This window comes from Petaurus breviceps, unplaced genomic scaffold, assembly GCF_028583685.1.
Source record: "Petaurus breviceps papuanus isolate PSGF00001 unplaced genomic scaffold, PetGlider_PUasm1.0 154, whole genome shotgun sequence".
Classification (NCBI taxonomy): Eukaryota; Metazoa; Chordata; class Mammalia; order Diprotodontia; family Petauridae; genus Petaurus; species Petaurus breviceps.
Window position 1 is genome coordinate 11,053,130 of NW_027185715.1, and position 19,590 is coordinate 11,072,719.

Genomic DNA, 19,590 nt, shown 5'->3' on the forward strand with positions numbered 1-19,590 from the left:
TTTCCGTGTTCTTTGCCTCCAAGATAGATTCCTGAGCTTAGGTTGTGGGCCGGCCTCCCTACCAATGAGAGTGAAGGCCAGCTGGGGGGTTGGGTTTCTGCATTAGAAGGTTATATAACCATGGGCTTACTTCTACCTGTTGTTCTCTCCCTGGCAGACACCATTTGAGCGACAGGGGTAGAGAGCCCTTTCTCATGAGAAAGAATAAAGACCTTTACTGATCTCAGACTCAGACTCTGAACTCTTTTATTCCACACACTAGTGTGGCATTTTGTACACAACAGACAATAAATATTTTTACAATTAAATGTAAAGTCATCCCCATGGACCCTCCCAACCCTGAAATTCTATGGATTTATAAAATAGTGGAACACAGAAAATCAAGTACTCACTTATCTCACAGTGATCTCCCTCCAGTCCTGGTGGGCAAATACACTTTCCTAAGTAAAAGCAAGTTCCTCCATTGAAGCAGGTTGTTGAGCAGTTGGCTGAAAGGCAACAAAAGTGAGAGTAAGCATAAAACAATGACCTCAAACTCAATTAGAAACTGATGAGTGCTGATTACATATTGACTTAGAAAAACACAAATTAACATTATCTGTGTTGTATTTTATTTTTATTTTTTTTTTACATATCCTAATTACATTTTCATCTGATTCAGCTGCACAATTGAGGAGCTCTAGTTTGACAGCTGTCTTAAATTTAGGAGAAATAGGATTTTGAAGGTACTGTCCATTCTTGAGATGTTTTTCTGAAAGTGGTTCACTATTTTCAGATAGAAACACAGCACCCCCCCCTTTCTTGGTCAATCTTTATATTAGCAGCTGCAACAATTAAAACCATCTCTTCAATTTGGTGATTAGGAGTGACTGACAGAATATTTGTTGGCCAGAGAGTGGTATAGGAGAATGTGAGAATAAGAGTAAAAGGTTTGGAATTGGTTAGCTTAGTTTAAATCGTTGATGGCCTACTAACTACCAATGTGATCCTTGACATGCCATTTACCTTCTCTAGGTCTCTGTTTTCTCATCTATGAAATGGATCACAGGGTGAAGAAGTTGGAGTCAGAGTTCTTGTGTTCAAATTCTGGTACTACCTGTGTACTATACACATATTACATAATACACATGTATTACCTGTGTGACCCTCAGCAAGTAACTGTGTGTCTCTCTTGACCTGTGCTACTCATCTATAAAATGAGGGAACTGGATATTAGCTTTAGAGTCAGAGGGTCTGAGATGAAGTGCTCTACTAGTTCCTTCCTGTGTGAGCTTAGGTAAGTCAATTAACTTGTCTGAACTTCAGTTCATCACCTAGAAAATGCAGGGATTGGATCGAAGGGGTTCTGAGGTGCTTTGTGGTTTTAAAACCTAAGATCCTAGACTAAATAATTGATCTCTGAAACCCCAGGACCTAATCACAGAAAGTAAAAAGCCAATTACTAGGTGTTAAAATAACCAAAAAAAAATTGTGACCATGCCTCAGGGATCCCTTTATGAAGTGTGAACAAGTCTCTTGAGTGAATTAGAAAGAGAACAATGACATTGGTCAAAGCTTGTCTAGCCATAACTGCAAGTCACCCTTAAAAGACAGTGAAACAATTTGTGATGAAGGCAGTTTTAGTAAATTCAGGAGAACACAGTTCCTAATGAGTTGCATAGATTCGTGGAGCATTCATGGAGCTGAATCGGACTGAAAGTGGAGTTGGGATTGAAAAAATATGGAAAGAGATAGCAAGGGGCCGGACCTGGGAGAATGGAGGGTGTTTGGGCCAATTGGGTATAAGGGATGTTGGGATAGAGGCCATGTCACTCTAACCACTACAGACCCCAAAGTAATAATTCTGTATTTCCTTTCTTTCCTTGAAGCCTTTTCCCTTCAGGGAAATTGTCCCACAGGGACGATCAGTTTACTTTTCTTTGTTTTAAATGCTTACTTTGTTTTCATAAACTGTGTGAATTATAGACATTTGCTAGTCTGGGTATACTTATTGGGAATATTATTGGAAGGCAACAATTAAGGGGAAACATCCTCAGGGAAAAGAGAGATAGTGATGTTTTGCCAGAGTGTCCTCTGTGACTGGGGGCTCAGAGCTAAAAACAAAACAAAACAAAATAAACACTAAGATTTTTTTTGGCATAACTTCCCAGAGCAGAGAAAGAATGTTTATACTGAGGAAAGCCATCTAGGAAATGAGTTAATAGTGATAAGATAAAAGGAAGACCAGGTATAAAATACAGCTAGTGCACTGTGAGAATCAGGACCAATCAGAGTCTATCTTTGAACACTGACTCTATTATGCTGCCACATGTATGTTCTGCCATTTTGTTGTTTTTCTGTTATTCATCCATGGGATATCAGATTATGTAAGCCATCTATTGTTTAACACATGCAGGTGGGTGTAATTAATCAACATCTTTTTATTTTGTGAATAGAGGACCCCAAAACCTACTCATCCTCCTCCCAACTGGACTGAAACTTACTCTTTCCACCTAGCAACTTGGAAAACCCCTAAACTTTCCTCTAATTAGAAATTCTATTACTTAATTTTGTATCCTGTTTAATTGTTTTTGTTATAATTAGTTGGACTTTTTGGATTTATTTGATTTTGGAGGAGGGTATAAAAATCTGCTTTCTTTTGTATTCAGGGTCTTTGGACTAACTGACCTATTCTTTTGAATACCTAGCTAATAAATCATCTATGCTCAGATTGTTTCATTAGTTATTGTTAATTACCCATTACAATAGGAGGGTAGGTGTGAGTAAGAGTTGCTAAATTACTCTACTCACCACAGCACTCCACTTCTGTTATACTATGATCCTATAACTAGATTAATCTGAGGCACCATTCTATCTCTACAGCTGTGTTCCTACAGGATTTTTTTGTAGGAAAATCACAATTTCTACCAGTGGAAGTGGATATTTTTAGCAAAATGGGTCTTGGTATAAGAAGAAATAGAAGCAAATAATTTAATTTTGAAAATTTTATAATTATTCATTTTATTATTACTTATTTTTTAATCTGAAGTTTTATTAGAAGCCCTAGAATCACATATCAGATTTCTTGAATGACAAGTTATAATGTGGTGTGGAAAAAGTTCGAGATAGGAGTGGGAAATTAGGCATGCTACAATAAGGTTAATGTGACTGAATTAAGAGAGGCAGGTGGTGGGAGACCCGAAAGATGTGTCATGGGGAAGCAGGTTGTTTGAATGAGTCAGAAGACACAGTGCCATCAATTTGAATTTGATGAAGAGAATATCTTGGATCAAAGAGAGGGTTTTAATGAGGGACAAAACATAATCGAAGTGCTTGGATATTACCGTGTTTCCCCGATAATAAGACACTGTCTTATTATTTTTTTTTTTTTGGAAAGAAAAACACCAGAGGGCTTATTTTCAGGGGAGGGCTTATGTTGTCCTGCCTCAGCTCTCCTCCACAGCACTGCTCTCAATGGCACCAGCAAGCAAATCACTGGGGAAGAACAGGATGACGCTCTCACTGCTGCAGCTCTGATTGGATGCAGCTCGGAGCGCGGCGTGCATTTCATGGGGGGGGGGGTAGACGGTGCATACAGAGGGTACCGTAATGTAGCATGTAGCGCAGGGGATCACCTTCACTACAGTAGCAATCTCAATAGGGCTTATTTTTGGGGGAGGGCTTATTTTCGAGGAATCTTACACAGTAAGGGGAGGGCTTATTTTTGGGATAGGTCTTATTATCGGAGAAACACAGGTACAGGGAAAGGGCGGGGAAGGAGGAGGAGAAGGAATAGCAGCAGGAGGTCCAGGAGGTGCATTTTGGGTTAGTTAATCCAAAAGAGGTCAAATATAAATAAAGTTCTAGCTTCTATGTCTGGCATTCAAAGCCTCCACAATATGGCACCATCCCACTTTTCCAGCCTTATCTCATAGTGTATATATTCTATACATTTCTCAAACTGGTCTGATCTCTGTCCCCAAATATGCCCAGTGTTTTCTACCTGTCACTTTGATTATTCTGTTCCCTGTGCCTTGTAACTTCTTTTAGCTTGTTAAATTCTACCCATCCTTTAAAATGCAAATCGCATGCCACATCCTCAAGGAAACCATCTCTAATCTCCCCATCAATAACAACTTTGTCCCTCAGACTTCATGATACTCTGTTTATGCCTCCTTAATGCAGCTGTCATGCAGTTTTCTATGTTATAATTATCTGTGTTGACCTAACATGATATTCTGTACCTAGTAGGCACTTAATGTTATCGAAATTAAATAAAATATGAAATTCCTAGGAAAGTGAAGTTGACATTGTCTATTCTACTACGTTATGAAAATGTTTGTTTTATTTCTTAAGTTCAGAATAAAATGAATAAAATTTTTAAAAATTACAAAGAAATTAGACATTTATCTAAGATGAGATGACATCATCAAAGTATTTGCCCAAGTTGAGATTGATCTTACATGAGAAGACATTGACTCATGAAGCAGGGGCTAGAGTGATGGATCTGAGTGCGAGGTCCTGGGATTGAATTCCACCTCTCCTGCCTCCCTGACTCCTCTGGGATCTTGGACCAGGCAGTGAACAACGGGGGCTTTAGTTTTCTCATCTGAAAATGAGGAGGTGAGGCTAGATCACCTCTAGCTTTCACCTGTAGATCTGTGATCCTACAAAGGAGCTGATTTTAATATATGGAGATGGAGAGGTTAGTGGCTAGAAAGCTAGCCTTATCAGGCTTTGAAACCAGGAAGTCCTGAGCTCAAATCCTATATCAGACACATACTGGCTGTGTGATCCTGGGTCTTCTCACTGTCTCGGGTAACTCTCTAAGACTACAGTTTGCAGAGAAGGTGATTTCTACCTGCATTGGTAAAAGGAATTTCCTCATCTGAGAGTTTCCTATATCAATAAAATCACTAGTCCAGGATCTATCCCTATAGAGAGAGAAGTAGCAAGATTCAGGGAAAATTGGGGGTGGGCTGATTATTAAATTTTCAGTGTTAACATTCGTACCTCAGAAATCAGCAAATACTACAAATTAGGGCTTGATTTATAGTTTTGTTGATTGTCTAGACCCAAGAAAGTGATAGAAAAAAAATGGTAATAATGTAGATTAAACCTTAAAAATGTGCTGTGCATTTTCAGAGAACTGGTTGTTAAATGTTTACAAGCACACCACTGGGGCAGACAGAAGAAAAAAAAAACATAGGAAAGGACACTGAGATTCTTCATGTGGAAATGAATGGAGGCATCATTGTCAGTATGATGCAGAAGCTGCATATGATGATGTGGTAATGTGCTGGCCTTTACCGATCATCCTGCCAAGGGACATTCCTAGGCTGAGTGTTTCATTTTTCCTTACTTTGTTGCTCAAAATGTCAGAGAAAAAAAATGAAAAGAAAAAAACTTCTAAAAACAGGCAATTTGATTATTTATTAGTAACTCTAGAGGCTTTGGGGGCAGCTAGATAGTACATTGGATAAAACACCTGCCCTGGAGTGAGGAGGACCTAAGTTCAGATCTAGCCTCAGACACTTAGTAACTGTGTGACCCTGGGCAAGTCTTGTCTGTAAAATGAGCCGGAGAAGGAAATGGGAACCACTTCAGTATCTTTGCCAAGGAAACTCCAAATGGGGTCATGACTGAACAACAAAAATATCCCATTTTAAAGTTTGCAAAGTGCTTTACATCTGTGTGATCCTCATAATAACCCTGTGAAGCAGGGAACCAAAGGTCTAGGGGCCAGAATTGGAAGCACTGAATAGAAATTGAGAAGAAGCAAATTTAGTCTTTATGTTAGGAAAAAAACTTTCTAAAAATCAGATCTATAAGTGAGATAGACTGCCTCAGGAAGTAATGCTTTTCCAATTCCTCTTTTCATCCTTCCTTCCACTTCAGATGTGCTTAAGCAGAATCTGGGCCACTTTATAGGTATGGGTTAGTCTAGATGGCAGCTGAGATTTCTTTCAACTCTAACGTTCTATGATTCTGTCATTTCACCCACCACCAGCCCTTGGCCTGGAATGGAAGTATGAAGGCATTGCTCTTGCCTCACAGGCTCTCTAAGACTAGAAAATCTGACAAAACTATTAGATCATCACTTAACTGGCTATGCCAGTTAGCCCTTATATAAGAGTTTAAAATCCCTAAATAAAGCTCCTAGCTCTTGGGAAAACAGGTCTGTAATAATTCCTAGGTAGGAAAACCAAAAGAGAGACAGGAAGTGACTTTCATTAAGGATGGGAGTTAGGTAAATGATTAACTTCTGGTCTCCTAAAGCAGAGACTTTTAACCCATGGTCCTTGAACTAGTTTTTTAAATATTTTGATAACTGTATTTCAGAGCAATTGGTTTCCTTTCTAACCCTATGCATTTAAAAAATTATTCTGAAAAGGGATCTATAGCCTTTTCTAGACTTCCCAGGTGGGTACAGGACACACAAAAATGGTTAAGACCTTATGACTTAAAGAGATATTTCTTTCTTTTTTTATTTTAAAAATGTTAATTGATTTGGGGGGGGTATCTCACCTTGATTTATCAATATATTCCCCTTACTCCCTCTTCCACAGAACCATTCTTGATAATAAAGAATTCAAAACAAAACAAAACAAAGGGTGTGTATGTCTGTGTAGGGGGGGACAGTTCAAGCAGAACTGACTAGCACACCAGTCAGATCTAACATTATACAGAGAAACGTATTAGAGCTAGCTTGTCCTCAGTCGATGGTTAAATTCTCAGTATGAGCAGTGTAAATCAACAAAACAACACTTCAAGACTTGATTTATTGTGTTTGTGTGCTCAAGCTAGTTTGTACCAGTTCAGTCAGCTAGCACACAAACACTACAAATGAGGTCTTGATTTTTAAAAATTAATTAATTAATTTAAAAAATGTTTCCCCAGTTACACATAAGAACAATTTTTAACATTCATTTTTAAAACTTTGAGTTCCAAATTTTAGCTACTCTTTATTCATTTTGTTGATTATCTAGACTTAAGAAAGTGATGGAGAAAATGTTAACAATACAGGTTAAATTTAAAAGTATGCAGGAACATTTTTATTAGAGAGCTGGTTGTTAAATATTTATTAACACACCACCAATGGGTCGGTACCAATTCTACACTACTTCTACAAGGAAGGGAGGGAGGTACAGAAAAAAAAAATGTATTTTTTCTTTGGGAGCAAGCTTAATCGTTTTAATTTTACTGCATTCTTGTGGAGTTCTTTCCATTTACACTGTGTCATTGTGTATATTGTTTTCCTGATTGTGCTTGCTTCACTTTGCATTGGGTCATATAAGCTTTATCATACTTCTCTGTATTCATCTTTTAGAAAAAAAAAGTTTTCATGATTTATTTTTAACAATCTTTTCTTTTCAAATTTTGAGTTCCAAATTCTCTTCCTTCCTCCCATTCCTTCCCCTACCTACTGAAAAGGCAAGCAATGTGATATTTATTTCTGATGACTCAAAACTTAAAGAATTACTTATTAACATTTCTTCAAATATGGAGAAGGTAGTAACTATGTGCCAAGTCTGAAATGAAACCTCAGGAGCTGTTTCCCCCCTACTTTTGAATAATAAAAGCCCCTTTTGTTTGAGGAGATGAAGAACACCATTTTAAACGTTCCCAGCTTCTCTAGAGGGGCCAAGTGGAATTTCACAAGATTTTCCAAAGAACAGTCTAATGTGAGCTAAAAGCAAAGTAGGAAAATCTTCCATCCAAGAGGTGAGATATTCCAAAAAGTAAATGTACCAGGTTTCTATGCTATATACTCCTTTAACAATGCCTGAGCATCACTGATGACTGAGAGATAGCAGAAGGAAAAACATATGCACACACAAAATACTCAGTTGATTGTCTTTTGGGCTAGAAAGTCAATAAAACCACATTTATATAAACAAATTCACAAGGTTTACGGCTTTTAGTGATGTGGAGTAGGTAGACAGATGACACTAACTTTTGAAAGCATGTTAATTTCATGCCACTTAAGAACATAATATGGAAAAGGTCTTTCCCCTATTGCACAAGAGTGTGAAAATGTTAATGGCAGGAGTCCCCACTATAGAAATGAAAAATTGCAATTGTCCTGGTGTGAGGTGATGTGGGAATGGGCCAGGGAGGCATCTCTGTGATTGGAGAAAAGGGGACATATACACAAGATGCTATGAAGGTAAAAATGATAAGACCTGGCAGAAGATTGGGTATGTGAGATGAATGAGAATGAAGAGTCAAGGCAAGGGCGTCATCAAGATTGTGAGCGTGGGTCACTGGAAAGATTATTTTCAACAAAAACAGGAAAGTTTAGAAGAAAGGAAGGTTGGGGCTAAGGAGGGGAGAGGAGAATGAGTATTTTTTGAGCATGCTGATTTTGAAAGGCATATATATGAGTCACTCAATTTGAGATGTCTAAATGGCAATTGGTGAAATAGACCTGGAACTTAGGAGAGAGTCCAGAAGTTGATATCTAGATATGGGAAATTCAAAAAGTGGATTTAGTATGATCATTGAACACATGGAAACTGATGAGATCAGCAAATGGAATAGGATAAAGGGAAAAGAGAAAAAGGACCAGAGCATAGCCTTAAGGGATACACTTATTTAGTAAAAATGACATGGATATGGGGGCGGCTAGGTGGTGCAGTGAATAGAGCACCAGCCCTGGAGTCAGGAGGACCTGAGTTCAAATCTGGTTTCATACACTTAACACAAAAACTAGCCATGTGACCTTGGGCAAGTCACTTAACCCCAATTGCCCTCCAAAAAGCAAAAAAAAAAAATGACATGGATGGAAAACCAGCCTACAAGAAATCCTAAAAGGAAACAAGTTGCTTCATGTGCCTGAGCTGTAAATCTCTTCTAGGATAATATAGGGATGTGGCATTGAGGTCACATGTGGCCCTCTAAGTCTTCAAATGTGACCCTTAGAATCCAAACTTCATTATTACATTTATTAAAGGGATTTATTCTGTGAAGTTTGGATTAAATCAAAGGGCCACACTTGAGGACCTAGAGGGCCACATGTGACCTCAAGGTCTCAGGTTCCCCACCCTGGGAACCATTTGCCTCTCAGTATAAGGATCAATAAGATGTTTTTCAAAGTTGCTAAATCTTTTTTTAGTCACTAACTATATACAAAGTACTGTATTGCTATTCTAAAAACAATCATTTGTATTACCTTTTTCACAGTTTACACCAAAGAATCCAGGTGGGCAGATGCACAATCCGGGAGTAACACAGAGCCCACCATTCATGCATCGTGGTGTGCAGAGTGCTAATTGAAAGAAAGAGTCATGAAGAAAGGCAAATAAGATTGGGGAGCATGACCATTTTGCTATCATTAGTAACATAGGCCTGTTCATTTGTTATGATCCTAAAAGTTTAGGTGTCAAGTAGGTTGCAATTAGATGGAGTTTTTCTGGTGGAAAGTGTGTTTTTGATACTATCTCCATCAGTTTCAAGGAAGATAATTCTGAGGTCTTTCCATCAGAACAGCTTAATCACAGAACTCGACATATATCAGGAGCTTAATACATTCTTATTGTCAAGTTGGATGCATCTCTTTTTGCCTGCATTATTTCTATAATCTTGACCACAAACATCCAAGTTATCCTTCCCAAATTAAAATACCAAGGAAAAGAATACAAAATTTTCATACCTAATGTTTTCAATGATGAAAAAGCTTCATTTGGCCAAATAAGTCAATAATTAATGATTTGTAATGATAAGTTATTTTGTTGTTTGTGCTTTTTTCCCTTTTCTCTTTTTTTGGACCACACTTGTGATATTATTAGCTTTTTGAAACTCCCAATGAGAGTACTCTCTGTATCAAACAAAATAGTCAAGATATCCAGGTGGCGTGGTAGATAGAGTGTCAGCCCTGGAGTTAGGAGAATCTGAGTTCAGATCCAGCCCTCATACATTTACTAACGATATGACCTTGGGCAAGTCACACCACCAATTGTTTCCAAAAGGGGAAAAAATTGGCATCTTCTCTGCAACTGAAAGTCTAAGAAAGTTTCCTGAAGCATCAGAAAGTTAAATGACTTGTCCAAAGTCATCCAAAATGATTATGATTTTGAGTGATTTCTGATTCTGAAGTGGGCTTTCTATCTGCTATATCATGTCGCCTCTCTGTGTTGTTTTTTTGCTTAGAAGAACCTCTAAACAAACCATTTTTTCCCCAAAGGTGGAATTCTCATTAAACACTTGATAGGGTTTTTTTTTATCAGCTCTTAGACTCATAGCTATTTTATGACATATGGGTAGATATTGAACAATTTTTGAAAAACTGGAAATACGCATTTTTGAATATATTTCACTTGGGGTTGAATGGCTTTTTAATGCTTCAAAGGACAGAAGAAAGTCCCTGACATATTATATGGCCCTATATGCTTATCCTGAAATAGTTAGGTACTCTAATGATGGCATGTGGGACCAGATAGTGTTAGGGTCTTCTAATTTGACCACTATGCAAGTGACTAAAGAAATAAGCGGTCATAGCTCTTAGAGGAAAGAATTTCCATTTCCTGCATAGACTTTTTGTAATTTTCTGATATTTCACTAATGCACACTGAAGTGATAACAATATAGTTACTAAAAACAAGAACATGTATGTTTATAGTATCTCTGGGTCTCTGTTTACATACAATTATGTCATGGACAAGTTACATGAAGGAAAGAAAATAAGTAAGATCAGTTAATCAACAAAACTGTATTAAGTGCCTACCCAGTGCCAGGAATGGTACTGGTGTCCCAGGAATACCAAGACAAGAAAAAATAGTGAGACATTGATCTTTCCTACCTTTCTCACAGTGAGGCCCATAAAATCCATCGGTACATTTGCAGACACGTCTTTCATTACAAATGCCTCCATTTCTGCAACCTCCTGGGCATTCAGCTTGAGCAAACAGAAATAATTCTAACATTAAGGCTATGAATATATTAAAAAGTTAGATGACTCATATCCAACATGAAAACAATCTGAGGCTGTGATTTTCTTATTGGTATCAATAGCAATAATCCATTTGACAATGATGTATCTTAGTTTTCCTGTATCCTGGCTTGTGTCTCTCATTCTTCCCACCTACTTTCATTCTCCATCTCAGGCTTCTCCTTTAATATAAGCAACTTCACTGATACTAACTTATGACAGAGAACAAAACAAGGAAGGAAGGAAAAGGATGAACCTTTTGGCATCCAAAGCAGTGTTCCTTTTTAAAATGCTGAATTGAATCACATAGTTCCAAAATATAAACATTCACATTTGGAGACTGGAATGACATTCCAATTTCAAATTCCATTCATTTCCTTGTACAAATATTAACAGAAATGTGCATTCACTGGCCCCTTTATTTAACTAAAACGTTTTATATTTTTAAATACATAATTGCTTTCTTTCTTTCTTTTTTGGCATCTAGCAGTCTACTTGATAGCAAGGAAGAAGTAAAATGATATGGGAAGAATTCATAAATGCACTTCAGTTTGTCAACATTCCATCTATCCCATGCTATAATCAATCACTATCAGCCAGGCGTTGTGCTAAGCATTAGAAATGCAAATACAAGCATGAGACGGAATCCCTCCCTTCAAGGAGTTTACTTGACAGCTGAGGGACTCTTAGAAGCTCCTCAATAGCCCCTCTCATAGAGATTCTGGATACATTTCATGTAGCTTTAAGAAGGAATGGAATCTTTAGAGTTACTGTTTAACTGTTTAGTGGGGGAGCCAGTCTGAAGAGGATGTCAGTTTAATTGTGAGTCTGTAGTCTATTTCACGTGCCCTGGCTGGAGAGAGATTGGGTTAAGGCAACCATGAAGAACTAAGAGGACTCCCTTCCTGAGACTCTTGTCTTATGAAGAAACAATTAGAAAGGGAATTTTTTAATCACTTTGGCATTTATCCTGGGAGAACTAAATGGGAGAACTGTGTTTCTATAATTAAAAAATTGGCAGTAACAATAATTAGAGTTTACTCTGACTGTGATTTTACTCATAGATACTATATTGTAATTAAATGTTTATGTAGCCAATAACTTTAATGTTTGCTTAAGATAAAGAGATGAGGGATTGAAATATATTATATACATATATACTTGAATATGTACATATACAAACATACATACACATATGTGCATAATGTGGATAGATACAGAGATGGATGAAAGCTTATAGGAAAAGAGGTTTCTTCACTTTAATAAGTAATATTTAATAAATTGGGTTGGTAGATCAGAGACAATTGATTAACTAATGATGGATACTTTGCCATTTTAACAAACTCATGAGGACATATCCAAACAAGCTCCTTAATTTCCTTAGAACCTGAGTAAAGAATGAATAAAATAACATGTCAAGTAGCAAATGGAGAGGGGTAATGACCCCACTTAGGCTACATTTGGATCACCAGTTTTAAAAACCTGCCACACATGGTTGTCATAGACCCTGTTTCTTTTATAATTTGTAAAAATAATAACCACTACAATATCATTAATGTGATTGAGTTTTTTCTATGTGAAGTTTCCCAAAATGTGGCATCATTCATGATACTCATTCATAATTCTTTTTCAACCATTAGTTGAGATCAATATGTTTATAACTGCTACAGAACACCCAATTTCACACAAATAAGAACTTACAAACAATAATTAAATGTGTATGATTTTGTTGGATAAACCAAAGAACTCTTTATTCATAGCCAAAATATCCAAATGTTTACTGTTTCAAGGAACTATCCCAAAACAAGTCTATGGACTATACTTCTTTTAGAGAGAATAAAACCAATTCTGAATTAGTTGAAGGAACCAGGAGTGTTTAGTAGGCTCAGAAGATTCAGAGGAGACATTATAGCTATCTTCATGTATCTGAAGGATTATCATGTGAAGAAGGGATCAGATATTTGATTTGACCCCAAAGGGCAGAAATGGAAGCAATTCTGTTGCAAAAAAAAATCAAATTTAGGCTTAATGTCAGAGAAAACTTCCTAATAATTAAAGATGGTCAAATGTGGATTGGACTACTATAAGAAGTGATAGTAAGTCTTCGAGTAGACTCTGGATGACCACTTGTCTGGCATGGTAGAGTAGAAGCAGATTCCTTAGATTAGACTTGAGGTCCCTCCTTGAGGCCCTGTGTGTTTCTGCAAATCATTATTTTGCATGGTAAATGGGTTTCTTATCCATTCTTATTTAGAAATACCAAACTTAAAAATAAAATGACAAAATTACTTCTGATGTGATTTGTAAGTCTTCCTTTATTTTCTTTTTTCATTTGCAGGCTGAGTACTTTAAAAAATGTAAAACATATAAAAATATTATTTTGCAAAATCATTAGCCACAGCTCTAACTTGTTCCATAAAGGCTGTTACTTTATCTCTCTGGACCAGAGGAAGGACCAATTTGGGGAAGTTATTGATTTATTTAGATTATTCAGTTTAAAAAAAGGTTCAACCTACAATTTTGAAGAGGAAATTTCTGATATAGAATAAATATGATTCATTGTCAAAACAATGGTATTCATAAATACCTCTAAGAACCAAAATGCTTTCATTCAAGAAAACCAGTATGTTTGACAATAGTACAGAAATGCTATGTGCCCTAGCTGGCCCTATACTGCTGCACAGTTTTGTAAACAGTCTTCTTTTTAGTAGACTTAAAAAAACAAAGTTGATTACCCTTATAACAATTTGAAAACTGTGTGGCTTTTTGACTATATTTATCAAGACAAATGGTTTTCTATGAAGCATACATGTTCAAATTGCATAAAGGACCATTTTGCCAAGTGTTTATAGAGTAACATTTCATCCTGACATTAATTGAACTCCATCAGTGAAGAGTACAATGCAATTCTCCCACAATACTTCATTTTCAGTTAAAAAATCCCTCAATTATGTCGAGAATATATCTTGGTTTGTCATTGCTGTCAATAGGCTTACAAAGTAATAAAACTTTCCTCCCAGCATCAGTTTCAACAATGTATCATGCCTAAATAACCAAATAAGGATCTTTTAACTACATCTGTTACTTCATCCATTTGCAATGCAAAATATGAATATTTTAGTTTCTCAATTAATTGATATATACAAGTGGAGTCATTCAAAACTGCTTTGCACTTGTTTTGAAAAATATTGCTTTAATCATATTGATAGCACTACTATGTTTCTGCTATCACAATGAGGCTTTTTACACCTAATGATACTATAAGACATATATTATCATGCCAGCAGTCCTTTTGAAGTTACAGACACAAATTTTGAAAAAAAAATTGCTTTTGCAAATGACTGGTTTTCTCTAAGAAAATTATAGTCTCTTGTTAACATATTCTCTGTATATACTCTCAAAACATCTTTTGAATTCATTAGGTTTTGTGCTATCTGCAGCAAAAGTTTTCATACAAAGGAAAGAATAGTTTTTCCTCTCTAATAACAGTATGTGTAAATTTCAATGATAAATATGGATCACATTTTTTGGATGTGGTCTTTTAACTTCATGTTTATTTCTACTGCTTAATTTATCTTTATTATCTTAGTATTAGTTTTAATCGCTCCAGTGGATTTTTCTTCAAACTGAGTACTTATTCATCATGAAGGTATTTTATTTCAGTTTTCAAAACTGAGAGACCATAAAATGTTTGACAATTGAATTGAAATTTAATCATTGAAAATGTCAAACAATTGTAAGTACTCATTTTCAAATAATTTTAATTTTTAAAAAAGTTATTGGTATTTTAAAAATTAGTTTATTATATTATGTTCAAAAATGATCTTAAGAAAAATGGCAGATATTGTAGTACCTTTTAACTTACACAGAAAGATTATTTAGCATTGAAATTATACATTTACTGTCAAAATGCAACAATAAATTCAATAATACAGACTTATTTGGATCATGAGCCTCCACAGACTGACAGGAACACACTGAAATTTGTCATGTCCTGACTCAAACTTAATTTCATCTTGGAGTTACATCAGTTGAAGTGAATTTGTCACTTTAGTCTTGCCTTTGTTGATTTGGATTTATATTTTACTTTTACTTTAAAAAATGGATATATTTATATGGTAGTTGTATTTAAAAATAACTAATCATTTGGTACATTGGTTTGAATTTCCCTTACAGAGTCTTATGCCCATCATTACTCCCCTGCCCCAGAACACGTATCACAGTTTGAAAAATTTTGCCTTAATTGAATGTAATTTTGCTTTCACGCCATTAAAAATCCCAAATCTATTGTTTTAAAATAGCATACTGAATATTATTTAAAAGACATGAGGTGGTAGAGTGGATAAGAGGCTGAACTTGGATTCAGAAATATCCAAATTCAAATCTAGTTTCAGACACTTCACTATGTGACCCGGAGGAAATCACTTAACCTCTGTTTACCTGAGTAACCTCAACTGTAAAATGGAAATAATAATAGCATCGTTTCCCAGGTTATTGTGAGGACAAGTTGAATAATATTTATAAAACACTTTGCAAACTTCAATTGTTATATAAATACTAGCTATTGTTGTTGTTAGTATTATTTTAGTTCTATCACTGTGTTGTCTAAATTATACAAGTGTAATATAATTTGAGTATTCCTTTGTATTTTAAGAGATCTTATTCATGATAAAAAAAATGGAAGGAGACCTTATCTAGAACTAGATTGCTGTTCTCTAAGGGGGAAAAACAGATTTCCCTGTGTATTCTGTGCTTTGGTTCTTTTAAAGGTTGCCAGAAAACAATTGGAAAAAAAAAAAGGAAACTGGAAGGAGAAGACATGAAATATCATGTTTATTACTGTTTAAAACATCTTCTTGGAATTTTCCATTAAAAAATTGGTTCTGTCTTATTAAGCTGTTTTGGTCCTGGCACTGTCTGCTTCTTTCCAAATAAGAATTCAAATTCTTAAATGCAGAGAAATAAGCTCTCAATTCAAAATTGCAAAAGCTAAACCAAAGTTAAAAACTTCATTAAAATCACTAGAATAATAAACACTGATTCAGTGGGAAAAGTACTGGATTTGAAGGCAGTTGACCTCAGCTGAAATTCTGATTCTGCCACTTACTACAACTGGAACTTGGACAACTCGTTTGACCTCCAGGGACCTGAGAGGTCTGGACTACATAGCATCTTAGGTTCCTTCAAGTTCTAAATATATTATTAGCCAATGGAATGCTATTCCATAGCAACCTTTATGCAGTACCTATATTCTGGACACTTTTCGCCTTGGCCTTTGATTTCAGCAATAAAATAATGGAGTGGAAAGTGGAAATGCTTATCAAGGCAGCCACCCTCTGGGTAGGCTCTCAGGTGGAATAATGTAATGGACCCTTAGGTCATGGTCTGGTGAAGCCTGTGAACCTCTTCTCAAAATAATGTTTTAAATTCATAATATAAAATATTTAGCATTTAGCAAAGGCAACTAGTTACGTTAATATGCGGTTATCTATCTAAACATTTATATATACATACACACACTGCTGTCATTGTTTAATCGATCAGTTGTGTCTGACTCTTTGTGATCCCCTTATGGGGTTTCCTTGGAAAAGATTCTGAATTGGCTTACCATATCTATCTTTCTCCAGATGATTAAAGCAAATAGAAGTTAAGTGACTTGTCTAGGGTCACACAGCTAGTAAGTGTCTGAAACTAGATTTTAACTCTGGTCTTCCTGATTCCAAATCCAGCATGCTATCCACTGAGCCACTTAGGATATACATACATATGTGTGTATGTATATATACATGTACACAAGCATATATACATATGCACACATTTATATATGTATATATTTATATATACATGCCTACATGCACACACATATATATACACACATCTATATATCTCTATCCACCTGTGTATCTCTACCCATGTCTATCTCTATATATCTATATACATTTATTTCTCTATATGTTTCTCTCCTCTCTCTCTCTCTCTCTCTCTTTCTCTCTCTCTCCCCCCCCAACCTCCCCCTCTCCCTCTCCATCTATTCTATGGATTCCAAATCAAGAACTCCTGTTCTAAGGAAATAATTCCCAACTCTGATTTTATACAAACTCAGGGTGTTTCTAATTATCCTATGGAACGTCACAAAATTCTCATAAAAAAAATAAATTGTGAAGATAAAAACATGCCATTCAGTAGTTTTAGAGGGAACAGGGAAGCAAAGATAGGAAACAGGAGTGTCACAAAATCCAACAAATGGGATAGACTTGCACAGTCCTAAAGACTGGAAATCATTGGGGTGGCCAGGTAGCACAGCGAGTAAGAGCACCAGCTCCAGTGTCGGGATGACCTGGGGATCATATCCGGGCTCAGATACTTAGCACTACACACAACTGGCCGTGTAACCTTGAGCAAGTTACTTAACCGTGATTGCTTTAAAAAAAAATTTTTTTTAAGAAAAAAAAAAAAGACTGGAAATCATTACAGCAGCAGGAGACATAGAGCAATGGCCCTGAACTACATACATCTCTATGCTTCTCTGTCCATTCTCGTGGCTCCAGACTTCTTTTCATACACTGCCTTTAGGCATCTACTACCTCCGCTTCCTGATTTGCTTCCTTTCTTAAGATGTGAGATACAAAAAGCTGGTTATGTTACACTTGCATGCCAATGTTCTTCTTACTTTTATCCTTTATTTGGTCATTCCCCTTATCCCCACTACACACACACACACACACACACACACACACACACACACACACACTTACACATAATTCCCATGTCCAATGTATGTGTAATATACACTCAGTTATTTTTAGGATTCCTTTAGGATGCAACCTGAGACTGTGTGGAATGAGTTTTTATTAATGTACCTAATAGCAAGGACGAAGAAAATGTAATAGAATGAAGAACTTCTAGATTTGAAGTCAGAGGGCCTGGTTTGATACCTTGGCTCTCTTTCATTTATTCCCAGTGTGACCCTAGACATGTCACTTAAACCCTCTGGACCTCACTCTTCTCATCTGCAAAATGGGGCCTTGATTTAGATGACATCTCAAATCTCATTTGAGTCCAGATCTTTGGGAAAGGAATTTCTCTTTTGGTTTCTTCACCTGGAGGTAGAACTTCTGGTCCCCCAACATAACAGGAAATGCTTCTATTCATTAGTCAGTACTGAAAGGATCTCAAAGCTAATTAAAAAAAAACTAAAACAAAAATGTTGCATAGCTAGGTTAACTGGAATTAGTCCAGGGTTACATAGCTGTCACATATGTAATCAGAGGAAGAATTTGAATTTAGGTCTTCCTGATTCGAGGTTAGGACTCTACAACAACACACTGCTTCCAATATCCTAGTATTTTCTAACTAGTATATTGTAGAGTTTTGTGACAACTTAAAAACAACCACACAACTTTTTAGAAACAAAACAAAACAAAACCTAAAGCTAGTAGATAACATAAGAGTAGTTAACTAGGTTATTCTAGAAATAGAACCAGAATGTGTTAGATACAGTGCAAGTTCCCCTCAACTCAGATTATATTCAGGGACCCAGTATTCTTTACTGAACCCATCTGTGATTACCTTGTTGACATGTTTTAAAGAAGATGGCATTCTGGGGAGTCTGGAGGATGATATTGCCTTCAGAGTTCATTACGATCACATTCACTTCAAAGGCTGCCACTCCATCTTGTTTTCCAAGACATGGGAATCCTACTTGAACAACTAAAAGAAAAACCAAAAAAAAATGAGACCATACTAAAAAAAACATTAGTCTGAGTCTAGTTTTCTGACAATTTGGGGATGGGAGATATAAACTAAGGCAAGAAATGCTCACATTACATTGAAATCCCATTCTTTTGGGGTGCTGCTTATTCAGAAGGTGCAATAATGTAGTGATAGGCTGGGCTGGTTTTGCTCAGGAAATCAATAGTTGAAAACATGGTTGAAGGGAGAATGATTCTTTGCAGTCTCATGTTTGGTTTTGAGTCAGCTCTCTATCCACTACACCAATGGTGTCAAACTCAAATAGAAAGAGGGAAAAGAATCTTGGCAAAAATACTGGAGTGGTTTGCCATTTTGTTCTCTAGTTCATTTTATACACGAGGAACTGAGGCAGACAAAAGTTCAATAAACTGAACATAAGTATTCATACAGGCAGCATATTGACTTAGAAAATCACATATTCAGTGAATAGAGCACTGCTCCTGGAGTCAGGAGGACCTGAGTTCAAATCCAGTTTCAGACAAACACAAAAACTAGCTGTGTTACCTTGGGCAATTCACTTACCCCCAATTGCCCTCCAAAAAACAAAACAAAAAAAAGAAAAGAAAATCACACATTAACATTACCTATGTTCTAGCATATTTTTAATTATTTTGAATACATTTTCCAAATAAATTTTAGTCTGTTTTGAAAATACTCAGTAGAGAAGATATACAGTGGAGGTGACCCAAGGCTCAAATATTAGGAGGAAATGACCAGCAGAAGGAATTCGTGAATGGAAAATGGTGCCCTTCTTGGTCTGCTTATCTATAGAATCAAACTGATTGTAGTCTGGTTAGAGGCTCAGATAGCTCTTTTATGGACTTCCTGTTGTGGGGGCCAAGCCCCTTACTTGGGCTGAATCATAGAGATTAGAGGAACAGGAAATAAGTATTTGCTAGCTACAGTACAAAGGGAGTATGAAGTAGCTA

At 36.3% G+C, this 19,590-nt stretch overlaps 1 protein-coding gene across 4 annotated transcripts in view; it reads right to left on the reverse strand.

Moving 5' to 3' along the window:
• WIF1 (WNT inhibitory factor 1) overlaps window positions 1-19,590 on the reverse strand; it is a 107,378-nt gene that overhangs the window by 20,276 nt on the left and 67,512 nt on the right. Inside the window, exons 4-7 of one of the 4 annotated variants that reach the window (XM_069080872.1) lie at window positions 18,479-18,619; window positions 10,781-10,876; window positions 9,155-9,250; window positions 393-488 (exon numbers count right to left, since the gene is read on the reverse strand). In XM_069080872.1, coding sequence (XP_068936973.1) covers window positions 393-488; window positions 9,155-9,250; window positions 10,781-10,876; window positions 18,479-18,619 — 429 coding nt within the window. The remainder of the gene's footprint in view (window positions 1-392; window positions 489-9,154; window positions 9,251-10,780; window positions 10,877-18,478; window positions 18,620-19,590) is intronic. The other 3 variants (XM_069080883.1, XM_069080879.1, XM_069080891.1) reach the window with 3 other exon arrangements.